At 42.4% G+C, this 22471-nt stretch overlaps 1 protein-coding gene across 2 annotated transcripts in view; it reads left to right on the top strand.

Annotated features, from left to right (window-relative positions):
• The window catches only part of LOC143767146 (uncharacterized), a 62938-nt gene that overhangs the window by 23398 nt on the left and 17069 nt on the right, over positions 1 to 22471 (top strand). The window contains exons 2-6 of one of the 2 annotated variants that reach the window (XM_077255182.1): positions 5807 to 5895; positions 9692 to 9853; positions 17566 to 17689; positions 17853 to 17896; positions 18062 to 18173. In XM_077255182.1, the coding sequence (XP_077111297.1) occupies positions 5818 to 5895; positions 9692 to 9853; positions 17566 to 17689; positions 17853 to 17896; positions 18062 to 18173 (520 nt within the window). In that variant the 5' untranslated portion in view covers positions 5807 to 5817. Of the gene's footprint in view, positions 1 to 5806; positions 5896 to 9691; positions 9854 to 17565; positions 17690 to 17798; positions 17897 to 18061; positions 18174 to 22471 lie in introns of both variants that reach the window. The other variant, XM_077255181.1, reaches the window with a different exon arrangement.

Here is a 22471-nt window from a genome sequence, read left to right as displayed (position 1 = left end):
TGGCTGTGCAATATGCTATGTGTCTGGGCAATGTACAATGTGGCTGTGCAATATGGTATGTGGACAAAATACTTACTGTCGGCGGCCAGGGACCGGTCTTAGGAACTGTAGTGCCCTGTTGTATTTGTAGGGCACCGACTTGGACGCAGCAGCACCGCTACGAGATTGCTCCTCCTCAGTACGGAGCCCCTTATTGAAACGGTCCTTCATGGATCGCCATCTGGTCCTCAACTTTTTAACTGTGAATGTAAAGAAAAAAAAAAGGTTACATATTTTGCATTTTAAAAGGATAAAACAACCGTGTGCGATGCAAAGTTTAGGCGTTGATCGCATCACACACGGTTGTGTTTATCATGGCAAGATGGGTCATAGCAGCGTATCAGCAATACTCACGAAAGTTGCCTTTGTCCTTCGCTGAGGCACTGTCAAAGCCATCCCACAGCGACTTTGCCACCTCTGCCCACATACGCCTCAACACCACCTGGTCCATGTGCCGGGGGTCACGGCTGTCCCACAACGGGCCACGCTCCTGGATGCTGGAGATAAGGAGGTCCACATCTATGGCACTGTCTCCTTGGTCCCGTTGTGAAACCTAGAAAAATTAGAAAACAAAGGTTAAAAAAATTTGAAAATATTAACAACCACCAGCACCTGGCATGATATGTACCTTTGCCCTATCCTTTGACATTTGATGTATGTATATTGATGTTTTCTACACCTGTATTTTGGAATGTTTGTGTGCAGGGAGTTCAACTTTATGTTACCTTCCCCCAATACTTGCTGCCCTGAAAAGCTATAATGTAATTAAGCTTAGTAAACATCCCTAGTGAAACCAGGATGCTACTCAAATGTAATGTTCCTCACAGCAGGATGCTACTCAAAAAAAAAAAGATTAAAAAAAAAAAAAATACTCACTCGCCGGCCTGACGCCACACCTTGGCACCGATCTCTCTGCTCCCGCTGTGTGCCTTCCCCCTCACTTGAAGAAGCCTGTAAAAATTGTATACAAAAATTGTCAATGCTACAAATGGCAGCGAATAGTAAGCAACTGGACATAATTACTCACCGCACTCCCCCGCGCCGATTGGCTATGTTCCGAGTCATGTGAGTCACTCGCCATTCTTGCAAGTTTGCTCTGCAATGAAAAAATGAACAGTAAATCACATCCAAAGCTAACAATGCCACATAAAATAAAATAGGCACAAAAAATTAAAACAACCACAATTGACTGTTGACTGATAGGACAATGCAAACTCAAAAAGCGACACCACAACGCCATACATTGCAAGAGAAAACAATAGAAGAAACAATACAAGAATAGACCCAAACAAATAGACACCTATGTCCAAATTTTTAAATATAAAAACTTACTAAAAAAAAAAACTTACAGGTAAAAAAAAAGGCACAATGAAATAGCAAACTAATGCACGCCATACTTTACAATTGCAACAAGACATGATCCAAAACAACACCATCTGGTGACATCTACCACAGAAATACATCTGAAAAAGGCGATAAATACCATTCTAGATAATAAGCAATAAACATTACGGGACAACCGCTGTTACAAAATACAGCAACCCAAAAGATAAACCATAAAATAGAAAATAAAACACATGAACTTAAAAGAAAAAAAAAGGGCCCCACCCAAAAAAAAAACAAAAACCCACTATACTACACACTTGGCAATGCAAACAGTCAAGGAAGGAGATATATGCCATACGGAAATCGACGTAAAACCATCAGAGATAGAAAGAAAAAAATAAAATAAAAAGGGAAAATACAATTGAAAATAGAATGGCATATAGCCGCACGGAACAATACAATACAAATGAAACATCATAAATGTAGCCCCCCCACCAGCAAGAAAAGACACTCAAGGAAAGAAAAAAAAAATGCCAACAGCATAATAAAACACAGCAAGACATGAGCCAAGAAAACGCCATACGGTTACCCCCAACAATAGAAACCATAAAAAGACATGCACCAGAAATTTAACAAGAAAAAATCAGCCAAAAAAAAAAGACATTGAACAACCGCATGACACCAGAACAACCCAAAACCAATCCAAAAACAATCCAAAACCAAGCAAGGCCGAAGACAAGAAACGCCATCATATAACGCCAGAAGTACATCAGAACCAGATAAAAACACAATTTTTCAATAACAATCCACAGTGCCATAACCGTACAATAGCACAGACCAAACATTGCACAAATTAATCAAAATCAAGAAATAAAACACAGAATAAAAAAAAAAAAAGAGAAATTAATATACTTACAGTTTTTGAAAGCAGATTGATTCTCTCTCTGTCTTCTCTGATCCTCTCTCTGTAGCCTTGTGAAAGACAATGGCAACCCCCCTTTTTTTTTTTATATATATATATATATATATATATATATATATATATATATATATATATGTGTTTTTTTTAGTGTCTAGACAAAGTCTAGACAATGTTTTGCATTGTTTATTGGAAAACGCATGCGTCGTACAACGCACAACGACGCAAGTACTTGCGTCGTCTGCGTTGTCAATACAATTCAATGGGGAAAAAGGCGCATCGACGACGCTAACACGACGCATGCGTTTTTTAAAAGGTCGGCGCCGCCCGAAAAATGCAACATGTTGCGTTTGCCGCGCCCTGACAGGTGCGCCCTCACGCCGCATGCGGCGTACAACGCACCACAACGCATGACAACGCATGTACATGCGGCCCCATGCGGCGCCAATGTTAAAGATAGGGCCGCACGACGCATGCGTTTTCTTGTGGTGACGACACTGCGGCGCACACCGCAAATGTGAACGTAGCCTTATACAGAGGAGACCAGAACTGTGCACAGTATTCTAAGTGTGGTCGAACTAGTGACTTGTATAGAGGTAAAATTATGTTCTCCTCATGAGCATCTATGCCTCTTTTAATGCATCCCATTATTTTATTTGCCTTTGTAGCAGCTGCCTGACACTGGCCACTGAATGAGTTTGTCATCCACCCAGGTCTTTTTCATTGACGGTTTTGCCCAGAGTTTTAGAATTAAGCACATAGTTAGGCCATGTGCACACGTTAAGTATTTTTCCGCGTTTTTTTCGCGTTTTTTCGCTATAAAAACGTGATAAAAACGCGAAAAAAACGCTTACATATGCCTCCCATTATTTTAAGTGTATTCCGCATTTTTTGTGCAAATGTAGCCTTATTTTCCGCGAAAAAATCGCATCGCGGAAAAAAAAGCAACATGTTCATTAAAATGCGGAATTGCAGGGGATTCCGCACACCTAGGGGTCCATTGATCTGCTTACTTCCCGCACGGGGCTGTGCACACCATGCGGGAAGTAAGCAGATTATGTGCGGTTGGTACCCAGGGTGGAGGAGAGGAGACTCTCCTCCACGCACTGGGCACCATATAAGTGGTCAAAAAATAAGAATTAAAATAAAAAATAGCGATATACTCACCCTCGATGTCTTCCCGCCTCCACTGCATGCTGCCGCTTCGGTTCCTGTAGCTGATGTGCGGCGAAGGACCTTGCCGATGACGTCACTGTCCTGTGATTGGTCGTGAGCGGTCATGTGACCGCTCACGTGACCGTGACGTCACGGAAGGTCCTGCGCGCACACACCAGCTATAGGAAGACGAACGGACGCCGCTGATGAGATGTCTGGGTGAGTATAAGCATTTTTTAATTATTTTTAAACATTCTCTCTTTTACTATAGATGCTGCATAAGCTGCATCTATAGTAAAAAGTTGGTCACACTTGTCAAACAGTATGTTTGACAAGTGTGACCAACTTGTCAGTCAGTTTTCCAAGCGATGCTACAGATCGCTTGGAAAACTTTAGCATTCTGCAAGCTAATTACGCTTGCAGAATGCGAAAAAAACGCGAAAAAAACGGAAAAAAAACGCAAAAAAAAAAATGCGGATTTCTTGCAGAAAATTTCCGGTTTTCTTCAGGAAATTTCTGCGAGAAATCCGCAACGTGTGCACATACCCTTATACATCTTATTACTTCTACCCAAGTGCATGACCTTACATTTATCCCCATTAAAGCTCATTTGCCATTTATCAGCCCAAGCTTCTAGTTTACATAAATCATCCTGTAATATAAAATAGGTCCCCCCTTAAACGCAAATGCGGAGAAGTCAATCAGTGAGGTTGAAACATGCAAGGAGAGGCGCCCAATGACTCCTGTACCAGTTCCTACACACTTTTTTTTTTTGTAGTTGAAATGTAATTACTATAGCTACAATATGTGACAAGGCACTACTAGAGTATACATGTAAGGCCTCTTTCACACTTCAGTTGTTTGGCGTCAGTCTAAAACCGCCAGTTTCCTCAAATAACGGATCCGTCATTTTTTTTTTTGGCGGATCCGTTATTTTCCCATAGACTGGCATTGGCGACGGATTGTGACGGATGGTCGTCCGTTCCATCCGTCATGCGACGGATCCGTCGAAATTTGGCGGACGTTGTCTAGACATAGACGGACATTGAAACGTTTTTTGTCAACGCCGAAATGACGGTTCGCGGCGGATCCGTCGCATCCGTCATTCCATAGAATGGCCGCCTATGGGCGACGGATCCGTCGCGACCGTCGCGACCTTAGGCTACTTTCACACTAGCGTCTTGCACTGCACGTCGCTATGCGACGTTGCAGCGCACCGACGCATAGTGTGGAAGCGCCACACAACGGGGGCAGCGGATGCTGTTTTTCCACGCATCCACTGCCCCATTCTGAGCTCCGGGGAGGAGGGGGCGGAGTTCCGGCCGCGCATGCGTGGTCGGAATTGCTGCACACAACGCACAAAAAAAAGGTTACATGTAATTTTTTTTGTGCCGACGGTCCAACGCAACACGAAGGTTGCGACGTGTGGCAATGCGTCGCACTGCGTCGCTAATTCACGTCTATGGAGAAATAACTCATCCTGCAAGCTCTTTTGCAGGATGCGGTTTTTCTACAGAACGACGCATAGCGACGTGCAGTGCACGACGCTAGTGTGAAAGTAGCCTTATCCTTCATAAAAGATACCTTCACTATTATATATTGTTCTGGACGGTGGTCTTGTTATCTTTGATAACCCTAAGTACAGGCGCTTCACACAAACTTAGAATATTATCAAAAATTTTATTTCTCAGTTCTTCAATACAAAAGGTGAAACTCCTATATTATATAGTCATTACAAATAGTGATCTATTTCAAGTGTTTATTTCTGTTAATGTTAATGATTATGGCTTACAGCCAATGAAAACCCAAAAGTCATTATCTCAGTAAATTAAAATACTTTATAACACCAGCTTGAAAAATTATTTTAAAATCCAAAATGTTGGCCTACTGAAATGTATGTTCAGTAAATGCACTCAATGCCTAGATATGTCTGTGTGTGGTGGCTCTTGAAGCAATGACTCCAGCAGCAGTCCACTCCTTTTTGAATCTCCCCCAAATTTTTGAATGGCCTTTTCTTAACAATCCTTTCAAGGCTGAGGTTATCCCGGTTGCTTGTGCTCCTTTTTCTACCACACTTTTTCCTTCCACTAAACTTTCCATTAATATGCTTGGATGCAGCACTCTGTAAACAGCCAGCTTCTTTAGTAAATTACCTTTTGTGGCTTAGCCTCCTTGTGGAGTGTGTCACTGTCACTTTTTATATTGAACAACTGAAATAAATTAACTGTTTGATATTCTAATTTCGTGAGTAGCACCTGTATATCTTACCTTTAAAATTCTATCTATACCTTCAAAATTCCCAATGAGATACTTAGACTCGTAAAACATTCTGAATTGGTAAGATTTGTTTCTCCTTTCATCTGGTAGGGCCACCAAAGATGAACAAGAGCAGAAAACACATGGCTGAGAGAATACTAAACCTCACCCTAGAAATTATCTACCTGCTTACCGGAGAGGTGAGAAATTATGGGGAAAATATCGCATGTTAAATTGCTTCACTTTTATTTCCAATCAATTAAAATGTTCATTAGAATATGCAACTTGTACCTAACCATCAATTCTACCTTGACAGTTTTGCAGAAGGATTTGCATAAATAATACAAAAGAATGTTACAAAAGAAACGACACGGCATCCCCTCCCTCTTCTATTTTGTTTTCCTCTTTTCTTTAACCCCTTCATGACAATTGCAACTTTTCGTTTTTTTTTGCCACCATTCTTCCCAGAGCCATAACTTATATTACACATATACACACACCATTAGGCCGTGAAGAGAGAATAATTACATTATTACCTCTTTAAAATATTGTTGTAGCCCCAAATTTTTAATATTTGTGAGGTCTTATAAGTAAAGAATATTTTCGAAAAAACTGACCGTCACATCCATACATAGACTAAGTGTGAACAGGTGCTGAACCTAGAGTAACCAACTCATATATAGTCAAGTAAAAAAGGCAGCACACTGCAGCGCTGAAACATGCAAACATGAAACATGAAAACTGAACTGCAATACTGCACTAGAAATACAGCACCTGTTCACACTTAGTCTATGCATGGATGTGACGGTCAGTTTTTTCAAATATATTATTTAGCCTTCTGACTGAGCACTCCGCCTCCTAGCCCAGGTGTTTTAATCGCAGCAGGTCCGGTACCCCTCCACAGAGAGAGAGAATATGAGTCTAGGAAGAGGTTTTCACAGGTACCCATTCACATGGAGACGTTTATTCTCAGCGAGGTAGGCAAGCGTAGGACCTGATATACGAGAGATGCCGTAAAGGGGCTATCGGGTACACATAAAATTGGCCATTTTTATGCGCTAAACGCTCTCATTTTTCATATTTCTAGTGCAGTATTGCAGTTCAGTTTTCATGTTTCATGTTTGCATGTTTTAGCGCTGCAGTGTGCTGCCTTTTTATAAGTAAAGAAAACCTCTGTTTGTTGTGCAATTTCTCCTGAGTGCGCCAATACCCTGAATGTAATTGGAAACTACTTTTGAGGCACAGTGCAAAGCTCAAAAGGAAAAAGCGCCATAATTTGGTGACTGTTACTGTTATTGCTTACAGTAAAAAAAGACCCCATTTTACAAACGACACCTCTTAATTCATCTAAGGGAGCAATGATCATATTGATACCACAGGAGTGTCACAGAATTTACCATTGGACAGTTACATTACATTTTTACCACAAATTGTTTTATCCCCAGATTTTACATTTTCACAAGGGAGAAATGGGTAAAAATTCCAACAAAATTTCTCACAATTTCTGCAGAATGTAGAAGTTCCCAATATGTGGCTGTACAGTACTGCTTAGACACAGGGCGAGACTCTGGAGGGACAGAGCTCTTTTTTCCTACTGGAGCTAGAATAGTTTGCAGATTCCATATGCAAAGACCCTAAGTGCTAGAAGAGGAGAATATCCCCTCAAGTGACCCCATTTGGAAATTATACCCCTTTGGGAATTTATCTACAGGTGTAGTGATGATTTGACTCCATGGGTGTTTTCCACAAAAAGCAGCAGTGGATGTTGAGTGAGAATCGCAAATCTACTATTGTAGTGCCCGTACATTGCAGTCATCAATAAGTTATGCCCAGCTCATGCTTCTGGAGACATGGACCAATAAATTAAGCGGGCTCTCCTCACAACAGAAATGCTAAATGTGGTTTAGGCACACTGGGGCTCGGAAGGGGGGGGGGGCGCATTTGTATTTGGGAGTGCAGAATTTGCAGCATTTCTTTTGGGGAATGAGGAGCCATAGTGCTTTTCCAGAGCCTTTGTACTACTGGTAACTTGGAAGCCCCCTTTTTACCGTTAACAGATGACGGACATCCTTTTTTTGTTGATTGACTTAAAGCTTTATTTGGGAACATTTACATAACATTTGGGATCACGTTTATCTTGCGCTTTACGCTGAGCACTTACTTTGGCGTTTCCATGTAAGGCCGGGATCACACATACGCAAGATACGGCCGAGTCTCGCAGGTGAAAACCCAGCTCTGGCGCCGGCACTCCAGAGCGGAGCGTACAGCTCCATGTATTGCTGTGCAGCTGCACGCTCCGCTCCGGAGTGCCAGAGCCGGGTTTTCACCTGCGAGACTCGGACGTATCTCGCGTATATGTGATCCCGGCCTAAATCTCCGAATGACGTTATTCAGATGAAAGTCTCAAGGGATCCATTCAATATAATGAGACAGCAGAGTTACTCTGGACTGCATCTGGCCTCTGTTCAGAGATGTCCTTCTTTTCAGAGGTTCCCAATTAGTGTCTGAATGCACTTTTATGCACCCTTAAAAAGATCCCTGGATCATAGGCTATACAAGGTCCAAAGTGACTCCATCTGCCTCATTATGGGGAATTTTCCTCCTGGGATTCTGTCTGTATTTCTTATTTCAGAGATTTACATGGAAATTCCGGTGTAAACTCTCAGCGTAGAGCGCAGGATAAATGTGAGCCGAGCCTTACTTGTTATCTTTGGGAGGCTGAATGAACTAATCAACAGCAGGTGAAGAATTGGTTTTATTTATTTATTTTTTTATACCGTTCCTCGTGCAGTATAAGTAATTCGATGACTTTATTCTTCAGGTCGGTAGGATTACCAGATTTATAACGTTTATTATGTTTGGCTGCTGGCACATGCTAAAAAACGCTTTTTATTGCAAAAACAAGATTTTGCATCACCGTATTTGATAACGATTTTTTGCATATATCTCCTGACAGTCGTGCGGGGGCTTGTTTTTAGTAGGACTAGTTGATATTTTTATTGGTACCATTTTCAGTTACATAACGTTTTTTTGATTTATGGGAGGCAGAATGAACAAAAACCAGCAATTCAGGAAGTGTGTTTTATTTTTTTTTAGGCATTCCACATGTCGTACAAAGACGTCTTTATACTTCAAGTCAGTACGATTACAGCGATACCACATTTGTCTGATCTCTGGTATAAAGCATTGCAATGCACCAGTAGTTCTGCCCTGACATCAAGCACCCTGACGTATATACCTCATCATTCGGGAAGTCCTTCCCAACCATTTGAAGTATAAATACTTCAAATGTCGGGAAGTGGTTAAAAAATTCATAAAACCAACAAACAATTTGATGGAAAAAAAAAAACATGACACACAATATTATCACAACAGTAACAATCTGTAGTATACAACTAATGGTTTATAACCCTCATAGGGAACAACATAAAAGAATATAGAAACAACCAAAACAGAAATACCAAAGCTGCTGTTTTTTTTAAATTTTTTTTTGTTTCGGTTTTTTGTTTTTTTTTCTCAACCTGCATAAAAAAAAATAAAATGGATAAATTCACATGAAAAAAGGCAAAATAGTGGAAAATAACAAAACATTAAACAGCACTGTTGACATAAAAATAACAGCGCTGGAGCTCTCAGATTATGCTTTTTTGTAAGTGATTTTCCTGTGCGCTTGGGAGCCAAAGTTTGCTTTTCAGGAACATGGGAAAACTGGGTAACTTTACAATGTGATTTTGCTTCATTTTTGTTCTTTTCTATTAGCTCTTCCTTTTTCTTTTTTTGTTTTCGTTTACAGAATTGTTAAAAACAAATACCATCTGAGTTAGCTTTTAGAAATCGGATCACTCTTTGATAATGTATGATATAAAACATTTTTAGAATTTGTGAGGTGGTGAATGGCATTACCCTTTTTCTTTTTCCCTTGCATGAAATGAAAGGAATATGACCAGGAAACTGAAACCTTTGTAAACCTAAATCAATATGTCTCCCCTTGCAAAGGATTACATTGTAGTTAAGACGATATCTGATGAGGATGAGGGATGGAGCAGCAGCCAGGTCCCTATAATGAAGCTTCCACCTCATGCACTGATGAATGAAAGAATCAATGAGCAGAAGATCCTAGAACTCACCAACAAGATCATTCAACTGCTGACTGGAGAGGTGAGTAAGGTGTATAGATAATGATTGGATCATTGTGGGTTAGGTGATAACATCACAATGTGAAGGTTTTATCAGGCCGTGCTGCAAGCATCACATCTCTCTGTGACTGTTTATTACTTAAAGGGGTTTCCAGATTTAAGATATTGATGAACTATCCTCTTCAAGGTCATCAATATCAAAATGGAGGTTGTCTACCACCGAGCACCCCGAGTAATCAGCTGCAATCTGTTCTGCCAGTGCTCTGATTTACACACTGAATGGAGCCAGAGCAGCCCAGCTCTGCTGCCTTGTAGTGTTGGACACTCTTAACAATATCTGCAGGCTAAGCCTGGGTTTCTTGTAGCTGAAACAAAACCTGTTTCTATAAATCTGATACATAGCTGGAAAATCACAACTTAACATACTGGAATATTAGACTACTAGATGGTGGCCCGATTCTAACGCATCGGGTATTCTAGAATATTTATGTAGTTTATGTATGAAGATTTCAGAATAATGCAATAAATACACAGGATTCGGCCGGGCGCGACCAATTAGCAAAGCGTGGTTCAAATCCCGCGCCAATTCGCGGCCGGACTGCTTCTGTCGCTGATTGTTCGCGGCCGGCCGGGCGATCAGTGAAGCCAGGGCCAGCTCCAGGTTTTGAGGTCCCTGGGCTAAAGAGTCTCACAGCCCACGTACCATATAACATAGCCCACGTAGTATATAGCACAGCCACGTAGTATATAGCACAGCCCACGCAGTGTATAGCACAGCCCACGCAGTGTATAGCACAGCCCACGCAGTGTATAGCACAGCCCACGCAGTATATAGCACAGCCCGCGCAGTATATAGCATTGTGGGCACCATATCCCTGTTAAAAAAAGAATTAAAATAAAAAATAGTTATATACTCGCCTTCCGGCGGCCCCCGGATCCAGCCCAGGCCTTTAGCGATGCTCCTCGCGACACTCCGTTCCCAGTAATGCCTTGCGGCAATAACCCGTGATGATGTAGCGGTCTCGCGACGCCGCTACGTCATCTGGGGTCATTGGCCAATGCATTCTTGTCATGTCGGACGCTGTTCACACTAGGGCGTCCGACAGACAGCGGTAATTCCTCATTCACTATATGCTCAGTGGCGCCGGTTAGATTTGATCCAGATTATCCGGGGTTAATCTGGCTGGTACTCGGGTTGAGGGCTGAGTCACGCCCACTGCCTTTAAATAGTTTTGCTGGGCTTTGGGCGTCGCCGATTATAGCTTCTGTCGTGTGCTTGGTTATCTCGGTCTGGAGTGGTGGTCTAGGAGAAGGAGTTTCGTATCCGGTGGTGTATTTCCCTTTGTCATATTTTCTCCTTCCTTTATTTGTGTTGTTTTGCCCTGTGCATTTATAGTGTATTCCTGTGTGACTGCGGCGTGGTGCATATTTTCCGTTATCCTTGTCTGTGCTAACTGTGGATATTGGTGTGTGGTCTCTTCACTGGGTGGTGGTTGGTGGTTTCAGCCTAGGGTTGAAACAGGAGACAGGGTGAGGGTGGAGGCCCAGACATGCACACCATCAGTGTAAACTCTGGGAGAAGGGTCAGTCAGGGTTTCCCAGAGTTGAGGGAAATCGCAGGGGCCTGGGTTATTAGCTCTTGCCTACCTAGGCTTCCCGTGACAATTCTTGGGACCTGAGGAGCGGGAAAGGCTGCCGCGGACGCCGGAAGGTGAGAATATAATGGTTTTTTTTATTATTATTATTTTTAACATTATATGTTTTTACTATTGATGCTGCATAGGCAGCATCAATAGTAAAAAGTTGGTTAATGGCAGCGTTAACTGACTGCTAAAACACTATGTGGGCGCTGACTGTAGAGGAATATGGAGGGGGCACTGACTGGAGGGGAGTAGGGAGGGACCAATTCGCGGCCAGTCTATTATAATCCATAATATACCAAAATGTTGTATTGTTTTGTGATTGATAATAATCACAAAAGAATTCTAATCAGTTGCTTCTTTACTCAGCCCCACTGCTATGGATCCATCCATGAGAACCTATCCTATTCATCCATCTTAGATGTTAGCTCTTGGAGATATTTTACCCAAGTTCTAAGCAAGGGGTGGGGAACCTCAGGCCCCAGGGCTATTTCCGGCCCACGATGACCTTTTATCAGGCCCCGGGCAGATTCTCAGGGACCACATTCTTGTGCAGGGAGCTGTAATTTGATTGCCACCAGATCATTAATTTCTTCTTGCTCTGTTAGCACACACATGCAGTGTTCACTACTAAACACTGAAGGGTATGCAATGAAAGATTGCGTCATGACACCAGTGCCAGAGTCAGGCTGTACTTTGTGGGCAGAGATTGTACGGCCCCCGAAGGATGGTATAAATATCCAAATGGTCCTTGGCAGAAAAAAGATTCCCCAGCCCTGGTCTAAGCTATCAGAGAAGTGAAGACCGCATTTGTCCCCCACCAGTGCACACACAAGCACACACACTGCGCTGCAAATACCTATTGAATTAACAAGCTTCATGGCCACAAAGGGCGTCAGATCTCTAGGCAGAATCTGAGATTGATTTATATCATGGGGTAAATAATAGTTGCCTTCTGCAAGAATGATGTACAATAAAAATTATCGTGTGGTACCGATCCACAGCTACAAAGATCCCAAGAAGCTGACTCCTGGTTTACAAACCGGGCAAAAATAGGCTGGCTCTTGTGGTCACATAGAACTCCACATGAGCAGCATAAGGAAAATTACTGCTGATCTTCAATCCATATTCCAGAGACGACAGACTGATGTATTTCCAGATCTACCACTTTTCTCCTACAAACAGCCACCAAACATAAGGAAATTCCTCCCCAGAAGTGTCCTCTCATCACCATCAGAGCCTGGTACATTCCCCCTGTAATGGCAAAAAATGCAGTACCTGTACCCACATCTTGCCAACAAGCAAAGTCCACATACCCAACACAAAACAGGCTTCTAAAATTTTGGATGACTTTTCATGTAAATCATCCTCCAATGTGGTGTACATGATACAATGTAAAAGGTGCCCTTGGAGATAATAAACAAAAACTACAAACGAAATTAGGGATGAAAATACGGCTACGGTTCATCGTTGCTTTTGCGCCTGTTTTTGTCTAGTTATCTACCTGTCCCCCCCAATTCATTTATTCTTTTTGTGCCTTTTTAAGTCTAATTTATACGTGCTTGCCTGTTCTGTTTTTTCTCTTTTCCTGTCTTCCGCTTTGTGTCAGGAGTTAAGCAGTTTCTGAGGCTTTCGGCTGATTCATCATTTGCAACTTTTTACAAAGTCGAAAAATTTTGCACAACTTCACTGTAACTCCCTTCTGACCTCCCTCTGTGTATTTTCAAGTATGCAAAAATGTCACAGTTCAAGCTTTTTTTTTTTTTTTTTTTTTATTTAACTTTGCAAATACATGCATCTGGTGGGCCTTTTGAGGAATTTGGTACCAAAAAGGCAACAAAGATTACAAAAAAGTTGATTTAAAAAAAATGCAAATGATGAATTGGGGCGAGTGTGTTGCTTGTAAGTGATTACAGTGTAACGCACATCAGGACGTTCATCTCTACAGTTACTTTGATGCCTGATGTTACAATACAACTCAAACCCAAAATTAGCTGGGGGCTTGTTGCCTGACAAGGGAGCTGATTCAATGCAACAGCAGAATAGCGAAGTGGAGCCTTGTGCACACATCTGACAGGACTTGTTTTGTTGGGCCATTTTGTCATCTCCCTGGCCCATACAAGAAAATGGGAGAATTTATGTACATATTTTTCTAATTTTCACCAAAAAAGAATTGCCAACATGGTAAATTCATTCACCAATGCATCTCAATGGGCCCTAAATCGGCAAAACACAAATCTGGTGAAAATTTTACCTCACCTAAACATTTGAACATTACACTCTACAGAATATTTTTAGCAGCCATGTAATTATGCAGCCCAGATGAAGGAGATTATGGCCATACCTCCCAACTTTTGAAGAACAAATGGGGACAAATTATGTGTTGCGCGTATTGCACTGTGGCAAATTTTGGTCAAGCCCTTGGCCACAACACCCCAGTCTACGCCTTATCATTTTCTTTCTAGCCTGGCAGGAGGAGATGTCAGAGGGGCAGTGGCAGTGAGGGACAGTCAGCAGACACCTGGGACTGCAGGACGTAGACCCAAATCGAGGACTGTCTGCTTTATATGGGACAGTTGGAACTAGAGATGAGTAGATCAATTTAAGGGACTCCGGTCCACACTACATGTCAGTGGTACCTGACCAATGTATGGGAGGCTGCGAATCTTACTTTCTGGCGTCTATGTGGAGCCTGAAAAAACGCAAGGGAAGAAAAGCAATATTGCTTTTTTAAGCACAGAATCAAAGTTTTTCTGTAGTAAACCTAACTTACTAACCTAACTCTCCCCATTCTTTCCTTCTAAATGTTAATCATAATCTGCTCTTTTCTATTCATCTGCCTCCACATCTTCCATGCACCCAACACCACTCGGTAACTGTACCTAGAGTCCTAGACAGATCCTGGCTGGTGAGCAGATCGTGCAGCTTTATATGAAAACCTTTATTATAATAATGATGGCTGGACCGTACATAACGGCACGATCTACCTATTTTTTACCCTCGATTTCCTTATAGATTGTAGGCTTGTGAGCAGGCTCTCACTACTCATGTAACTGTTCAAATGTGTTTGATTGTTTCTTTTTATTGTCTATGCATGTCCCCGATTAATTGTAAAGTGCTGAGGAATAGGTTAGCGCTATATAGATAAAAATTATTATTAATAATAATGTAAAAAAAAAATCAGTAAACTGTGGATTCACATCTGCACCAAAAATGCATCAAATGTGGGGGGGAAACTCTAAAAGAAACAAAGCAAACATGCAATAATCCGAGGAAATGGTTATTGCGTTGGGTAGTGCGGACACTTGCAGAAATAGACATAGTAAACAAAAAAAAACAGAGTTACCCAACATGTGCACACGCCGTTAGTGTTACGTTTCTATTACTTTTTTTATGGGTTTAATAGAGAAAAAAATATCAATAAGGCCAATTTTTATACCATATACCTGTCCCATAAATAATCTGATCTCTGTGCTGTGCGAGTTTTTACTATTACAGTGACACAAAATATGTCCGTGTTATTTGCGAATTTGTGATATTTGTTTATAATTTTTTAAAAAGTTAAATAAAGAATGAAATTATTGTAAATTATTTTCATTTTTTAGTAATTTTATGGGAAGAAAAAAATTGTATTCTCCCTCTAGAATATGGGACATAAGTGTATTTCTATGTACAATGTATCTCTATGTATCAGTATAATCTGCCTGTTTAGTTAGTGGCTGCAACACAGATCAAGTATGCAATACCTTCCCAAGTGACATCTCTGGAGCCTGTTACTAAATAGCTTTTGCCCCTGCCTGCAAATATAGAGGTTGTGGGTTTAAGACTTTCATTTTTGCAATTATTTTTATAGGAACAAAACAAATCTGACGTCTTTTACCTTTTAGAATACAGGGACATGGAAATGCACTACTATATACAATGTATCTCTGTGTACCTGTAGCATTTGCTTCTGGGGTCACTGCCTGCAATACATCTCAAGATTAACAAATTCTCCCATATTTATCATTGTGTGCTGTGACTCATAGTTAGAGCTGCTGCCTGTGAACATGAGATTGCGAGTTTGAGTCTTGAGCACTAGTGATGAGCGAGTATACTCGTTGCTTGAGATTTCCCGAGGACGCCCGGGTGATCTCCGAGTATTTGTTAGTGTTCGGAGATATAGTTTTCATCACCTCCGCTAAATGATTTACATCTAAAAGCCAGCTTGAATACATGTGGGGATTCCCTAGCAACCAGGCAACCCCCACATGTACTCAGCCTGGCAATTAGCTGTAAATCATTTAGCTGCGGTGATGAAAACTAAATCTCCTAACACTAATAAATACTCGGAGACCACCCGAGCGTGCTCGGGAAATCTCAAGCAACGAGTACACTCGCTCATCACTATTGAGCATGCCAGATCACAAGAGAAGGGAATAATTTATGATATAGCAGAACGATGCGCCCCCCACCCCACCCTGGAGGAGGAGCCATAGCGCAATGACAACATCGGCGAGAAGTGAGTATTAGAAGTCATGGGACAAAGCCCTAACCTGCTGGGACAGCAGAACTGCACACTTGAATCGGGACAGTCCCGCTGAATCCGGGATGATTGGGGGCTAGGATTATGGCACAAAAGGTTAATTTGCAAAAGGTGGACATTACTTTTTTGTAGATTAATTATTTCTAAGAAGCAATCGGCTGTTAGTAAAGGGTTTATCTGAATATCTCATTGTATTGTGCACACACAGAAAGCCACAACACACTGATATGACAAGATTTACTTCAATTACTGTTTACAGCCTATTCCTGCTACTGCATAATACACAAGAATCCATCTTGCATTGCTTCTTGTATAACTTCACCCAGAATGAAGTAAGATAACAGCACAAATCTCTAGTATTTCTGTCCTGCAGACTCCCTGTCCCCCTTCCTAAATGGACAGTGCTGTTTGATGGGTTTTTTGCTTTTCTGACATATATGGCATCTAAGAGGGGAATTTAGGGATTCTGATCATTTCAATACTCATTTTTTTTTCTTAAGATTTAATGTGTGCTATCATGATAACCTCCCCCCCTTTTTTTTTCCTGATCTTTCTTTCCTTTTCTTAACCTGCCTTATTGTCTCCCCCCTCCCTTATTTTGTTATATGTTAGTTTTAGACGCTCAAAAAACTTTTTATATTATTATTTGATTGAAATTGTACTGGGACGTAATCTACAGTTTTGTTCTGCTGTTTACTTATCTTAATCTCCCTGTGTAACAATAAATGTTTGTTTAAAAAATGTAATTAAAACGGATTCAGCATAAAACCATTTTCTCCCTAACTAAAAAAATATTGTAGCATACCAAATGATTGAGCCATAAAGTCTTTGAATTTGCTTGTTTGCGCGTTTCCCTGGAGAAATTCGATTCACTGAGAAATTATTCTTGTCACTTATCAAGCTATGGGATCTTTAATCCTTTATACTCTTCTCACCAGCACCTCAGCTCCTCACCCCCACTTGTCCAATCTTTGTTGGCACCAATTAAATCCCTGGGCCTGCAGGTTCTGCTCATGTGCTCGCGGTGATATTATACATCATAGCATGGGCCTTGCAAACTCGGGAATTTTACCGATGCTAATCCAAACAGGGACCAAACGGGTAGTGGTGAGCTGAGGGACCAGAGAGGTGAATAAGATTTATTTTTTTACTTTAACATTTTGTCCTCTTATGGTTCAGAAAACTTTGTGGCCAATAGTTGGCATTTTGCTGAATCCGGCACTGGATCGAGTTACAAAAAAATCCACATTTTGTTGAATGCAGATTTTTGTAAAATTCAAATAGAATTCAATTCCACTCTAATTTATTCGATCATGTCTACTTTAAGGTTTTTATTCAGCAGATTATTTCCTTTGTGAGCATTTGAAGTCATTACATAGAAAGACATTAGATAATGTGTACAATGTCTGGTTAAAGAAGGTATAAAGTTAATGTTTTGGAGCTATCTTCTTAGAAAAAGAAGGTGGTTTTTAATCTTTTCTGTATAAAAATTACCATACAAAGAACTGGTCCAAAGAAATGGTGGTTGAGTTGTTTCCCCACTGAATCTTTATCGTTTGTGTACATCAGGTTCCTATAAGATGTCAAGACATCACAGTCTATTTCTCCTTGGAGGAGTGGGAATATTTAGAGGGACACAAAGATCTTTACAAGGACATCATGATGGAGGATCACCAGCCCGCTACATCAATGTGTAAGCAGAAACTTTCATTGATTGCAGAGTAGAGATCTCCTTGGAATATGTTTACATGATAATAGCCTATCGGCAATGTTTTCAGTGACTCATCATGCTTTTCCTACAGATACATTCAGTATGAAGAACACACCATTCAGATTTTCTTATCCCCTTGTTGCAGATAATGGTACAGAGGAAAATCATAATGGCCTTCAGGATCATAAGGTAGATCAGAGATCACACCAAATGCTGTAAGTGATCTTGTACATACTTTTTTTTTGTCTTTGTAGCCAATGGGTACAGTTCTTATTTTATAAAATGTTCTGATAAACTTCTTCAGCTCTCTTCTTATTTGTACATTAATTTTCACATATATACACTGGAAATTAGGCTGAAGAACTGGATCATATTCATTATGAAGTTATGAGAAAAGAAAAAGAAATCTATATGGACGATAGTCAGCGGTGTAAGGAGGAGGAAATGCCTACAAATATCAGCACAAGTAAGTGACAAGCATTAAAAGCATGAAGGGACACTGAGCTGGAAAAAGCAAATGAAAAAAAGAAAAGCCCTTAACACCCAATGACGGATATAGCAGTCATGTAACGTATCATGGACTTTGTAGCAGGCTCAGAAGCAGAGTCACTCCACAAAGGGTCAGTGTACCTGTGGATCGCTGCGGTTGTCAATTGCTGACACTGGTATTTAAGCAAGTAATGGTAAACCGACTGAACAGCGAACTAGTCTGAACTGGTGCATAACCAAAAACAACTTACATTGCAAATAGACAAATAGCTGCACTCAATTGTACTAAAGCAAAGGAATGTGTGATACATGAAATGTGAATAGCATAATGGCTTGTGAAATCTATGAAAAAACACGAGATGCTTAGCTCAAAATTTGGCCAAAAAATGTGAGTCCATCCACCAAACGTCAAGGTAATTTCAGATCGGATGAGTCCCTGACCTGTCTGCCTAGTGTGAACACTTACCTCTGGCTAATATCATGGTAAAGCCTGCATTTATAGGAAGGTCGGAACCAACTGTGTTTGGATTAATTAAAATCACAGCATGGTGAAGGGCGGGGCGTTCAAGTCAGAAAAATAGTTTATAGCAAGTAATGGTAAACTGACTGAACAGCGAACTAGTCTGAACTGGTGCATAACCAAAAACAACTTACATAGCAAATAGACAAATGGCTGCACTCAATTGTACTAAAGCAAAGGAATAAGAGTTCTTTTGGGTATAGAACCATAAAAGACAAAAGTTTATTGAGAGTTCATATTACATATAACCATAATATAAAAACAGGGACAACCTGATAAAGTGACACATGTGCAGATAAAATAACAGGGCAACCAGAAGCTCCCAACAAAAAGCGCCCCTTAGTGCTCAAGGGAGAAAGCGGTCTGTGGTGGACGCGAAACGCGCGTCGGGGGGCTCTCTGCACACCCGGCCCCGGAATCCCTCCAACTTTTGCCCGTGGTAAGTGCTGGCTGGCCCTACATGATAGTGGTTCGATATCTCATTACTACCTATTCCTTTTTGGGGCTGTGCCAGCCTACCTGTGCTATACTGTGTTGCACGTGCACTTTATACTATATACTAGTAAGCACTAAGGGGCGCTTTTTGTTGGGGGCTTCTGGTTGCCCTGTTATTTTATCTGCACATGTGTCACTTTATCAGGTTGTCCCTGTTTTTATATTATGGTTATATGTAATATGAACTCTCAATAAACTTTTGTCTTTTATGGTTCTATACCCAAAAGAACTCTTGTTCCTCCTTGTGATCATGTTGCTATGAGTGGGTAGATTGCTTCCACATATGGGCTAAGTATAACCTATTATGTGGAAAATAAGCATGTTAAAGAGGTTTTTCTGGCTACTAAAGCAAAGGAATGTGTGATGCATGAAATGTGAATAGCATAATGGCTTGTGAAATCTATGAAAAAACACATGAGATGCTTAGCACAAAATTTGGCCAAAAAATTTGAGTTTTTTTCCATCATACATGACGGCACCACGAGAGAGGGGATCCGCCCATCAAGGACAGGAAACCTTCAAGATAAAAGGGGCGGCTCCTCTCTCCACATCAGTTGGTTTCCTGTCCTTGACGGGGAACCCTCAAGATGGAAGACTTCTGATGAAGATAGAAGAGGATGCCTGGGTCGGGTGGATTTGGGCAGGCGCTGGTCTGCTGCACCCGTCACCAGGTACCGGTAGTCGCCTTGGGGGTCAATGTATACCATGCCCCCCTGAGCGAAGCATGGCCACAGCCCGTGAGGCGAACGCCCGGGTGAAGATTCTCCACGGGGGCCGCAGGTGGCGCTCCCCCCCTGTCGAGTAGAAATCCTGCTGTCCACGGGGGTCACTTTTTGGTGCCCCCCTGTTGACCAAAGGTGGCCATGCAGCCCGTGAGGCACATCGGTGCCCGGGCTAGGTAAGCTCCTCGGAGGTTTTGTGGCCCTCCCTGTCTAGCGTGAAGAGCAGGTCTCCCCCCTTCCTCCTCCTCCCTGAGTACCTGAAGCTGCAGAGCGGTTTGGAGCGGTGTCCGGAGCACTGGAGCATCTGCATGCTAAGAGCTGCGCTGAGCTGAGCTGAGATCCGTGGCGTGGGCTCCAGCCGGCACCAGGTACCTAGGAATGGAGGTACGTGCGTGCGCAAGGAAGGGCGGCAGCACTCGGAACGATTTGATGCGGTAGAGGGGCAGGGGGGGCCAAAATCTTCGGCGTGCACCGGAAGCAAAGGCCGGGTGCGCTCCTGGAAGTAAAGCGCGCATAGGCGCTGAAGCCGGCGGTAGCACTCGGGGCAGGATCAACCAGGTGTATGGAGCGCGCACCGGAAGTGGTTGCCGGGTGCGCGCTCAGATATCATTTTACCGCACAAGCGTCGCTGGGTGGCCGGCAATGTCAGGATCAGCCAGGTAAATTATAACGCGCACTGGAAGTGGTTGCCGGGTGCGCACTCTGACATGATTACACAGCGCAGGCGTTGCGCTAGCGGCGGCAGATGCAGGATCAACCAGGTGATTGATTACATCTATAAGCACCGGAAGCGACCAGTAATGGCAGGATCAACCAGGTGATTCATTAAAAAAAAAAAAAAGTGAATCTATTTAAACGAGCCAGAAGTGCTGCCCTGTGTCACTAAAACCAGGCCAGGTTGAAGGTGACCACTCTTGTTAAGTGGTAGTGTGTATGGTGGAGAGCTTTTCACCAGAGCATTTGATGCCACAACAAGAGATGCAGGAAAGGCGGTCTCGCTCAAGTGAGAAGAGCCAGTCCCGCCGTGGCAGCAGCAGAAGCCGCTCGGACAGCGTACGGACGGATCGCCATACCAAGGAGGGGTCCCTAGTCTCAGTGGGAGACACGGAGAAAACCAGCCAACCTCCGGATCCGGTACCCGTACTTGGAAAGCGTCAGAGTGGTGAGTGAACTGCAAGAAAGTCCAGCACGCTAATGTCTGTTCTTTTCTCTTATCTCCGTCTCTCCCCTCTTTTCATACATTGCGGGGTGGAGTATAGGAGGTCCCCAAAAAGTAAAAGGGAAAGACTAAAAATAAGGAATGTCCCTTATGTAAAAAGCCTCTAAAGGCATCTTGGGATAAGACTGTGTCAGGAGTGTATCAACAAGACTGTGGCGGAGGAAACACCCTCCTTTACGGACAGCCTAAGATCTCTGATCCAGTCCGAAGTCTCTAGGTCCGTAAAAGCATTACAGACAGCTGACATGGATGCCAGATCTAGGGACAGATCCAGCCCCTCAGTAGCATCCCAGAGGGATTCCTCAGAGTCAGAAGGGGACTCGGATGCAGCTCACTACTCAGATAGTAGCTCAGAGGAGGAGGACACATTTCCAGCAGAGGCTACAGATAGGCTTAGCTTATAAAAGCTGTTCGCTCTACCATGGGGCTGGTAGATGAGAAGGCTAAAAAGACAGCCCAGGAACTTATGTTCAGTGGCCTACTGTTATGTTTGAACTGGTGGTTAGGAGCACTAGGAATGACCAGATGAGCAAACTAGTATTACAGGACGAGCTCTGGGAAGTGGGAGCTCTGCTGACCGCAAGTCCTAATCCTATCACAACAACTAGAAATAGCCGTGGAGCGTTCCTGACTCTGCCTAGACGCCTCTTCACAGCCTAAGAGCTAACTGCCCCTAAAGAGAGAAAATACAGCCTACCTTGCCTCAGAGAAATTCCCCAAAGAAATAGGCAGCCCCCCACATATATTGACTGTGAGTTAAGATGGAAGTCACAAACACAGGAATGAAATAGGTTTCAGCAAAGGAGGCCAGCCTTCACTAAACAGACTGAAGACAGAAAAGGTATCTTTGCGGTCAGCATAAAAACTAACAAAAAAACACGCAGAGTGTGCAAAAGAAACCACCGCACCGACTCACGGCGCGGTGGTGCCACACTGCATCCCAGAGCTTCCAGCTAACAGGACAAAATCATTATAGCAAGCTGGACAAAAAAAACAGTGGTAACAAATAAGCTAGCAGGGACTTGGCTTTTGCTGAAGTAGACAAGTCATCTGAAAGATCCAAGAGAACTGAACCAGTACTAGGACATTGACAGCTGGCATCAAGTAACGATCTGAGTGGAGTTAAATAGAGCAGCCAGCCAAGACCTCAACGAGATCAGCTGGAGAATGAATCTCAGAACCAGCAGCTCCACTCACAGCCACCAGAGGGAGTCCATGAACAGAACTCGCCGAAGTACCATTCATAACCACAGGAGGGAGCTCGAGAACAGAATTCACAACAGCCTACAGAAGAGAAAACGGAGGTCATTCCCTATTAA

Source organism: Ranitomeya variabilis, chromosome 4, assembly GCF_051348905.1.
Source record: "Ranitomeya variabilis isolate aRanVar5 chromosome 4, aRanVar5.hap1, whole genome shotgun sequence".
NCBI lineage: Eukaryota > Metazoa > Chordata > Amphibia > Anura > Dendrobatidae > Ranitomeya > Ranitomeya variabilis.
Note: the sequence above shows the minus strand (reverse complement) of the source record. Positions and strands in the feature narration are given on the sequence as shown.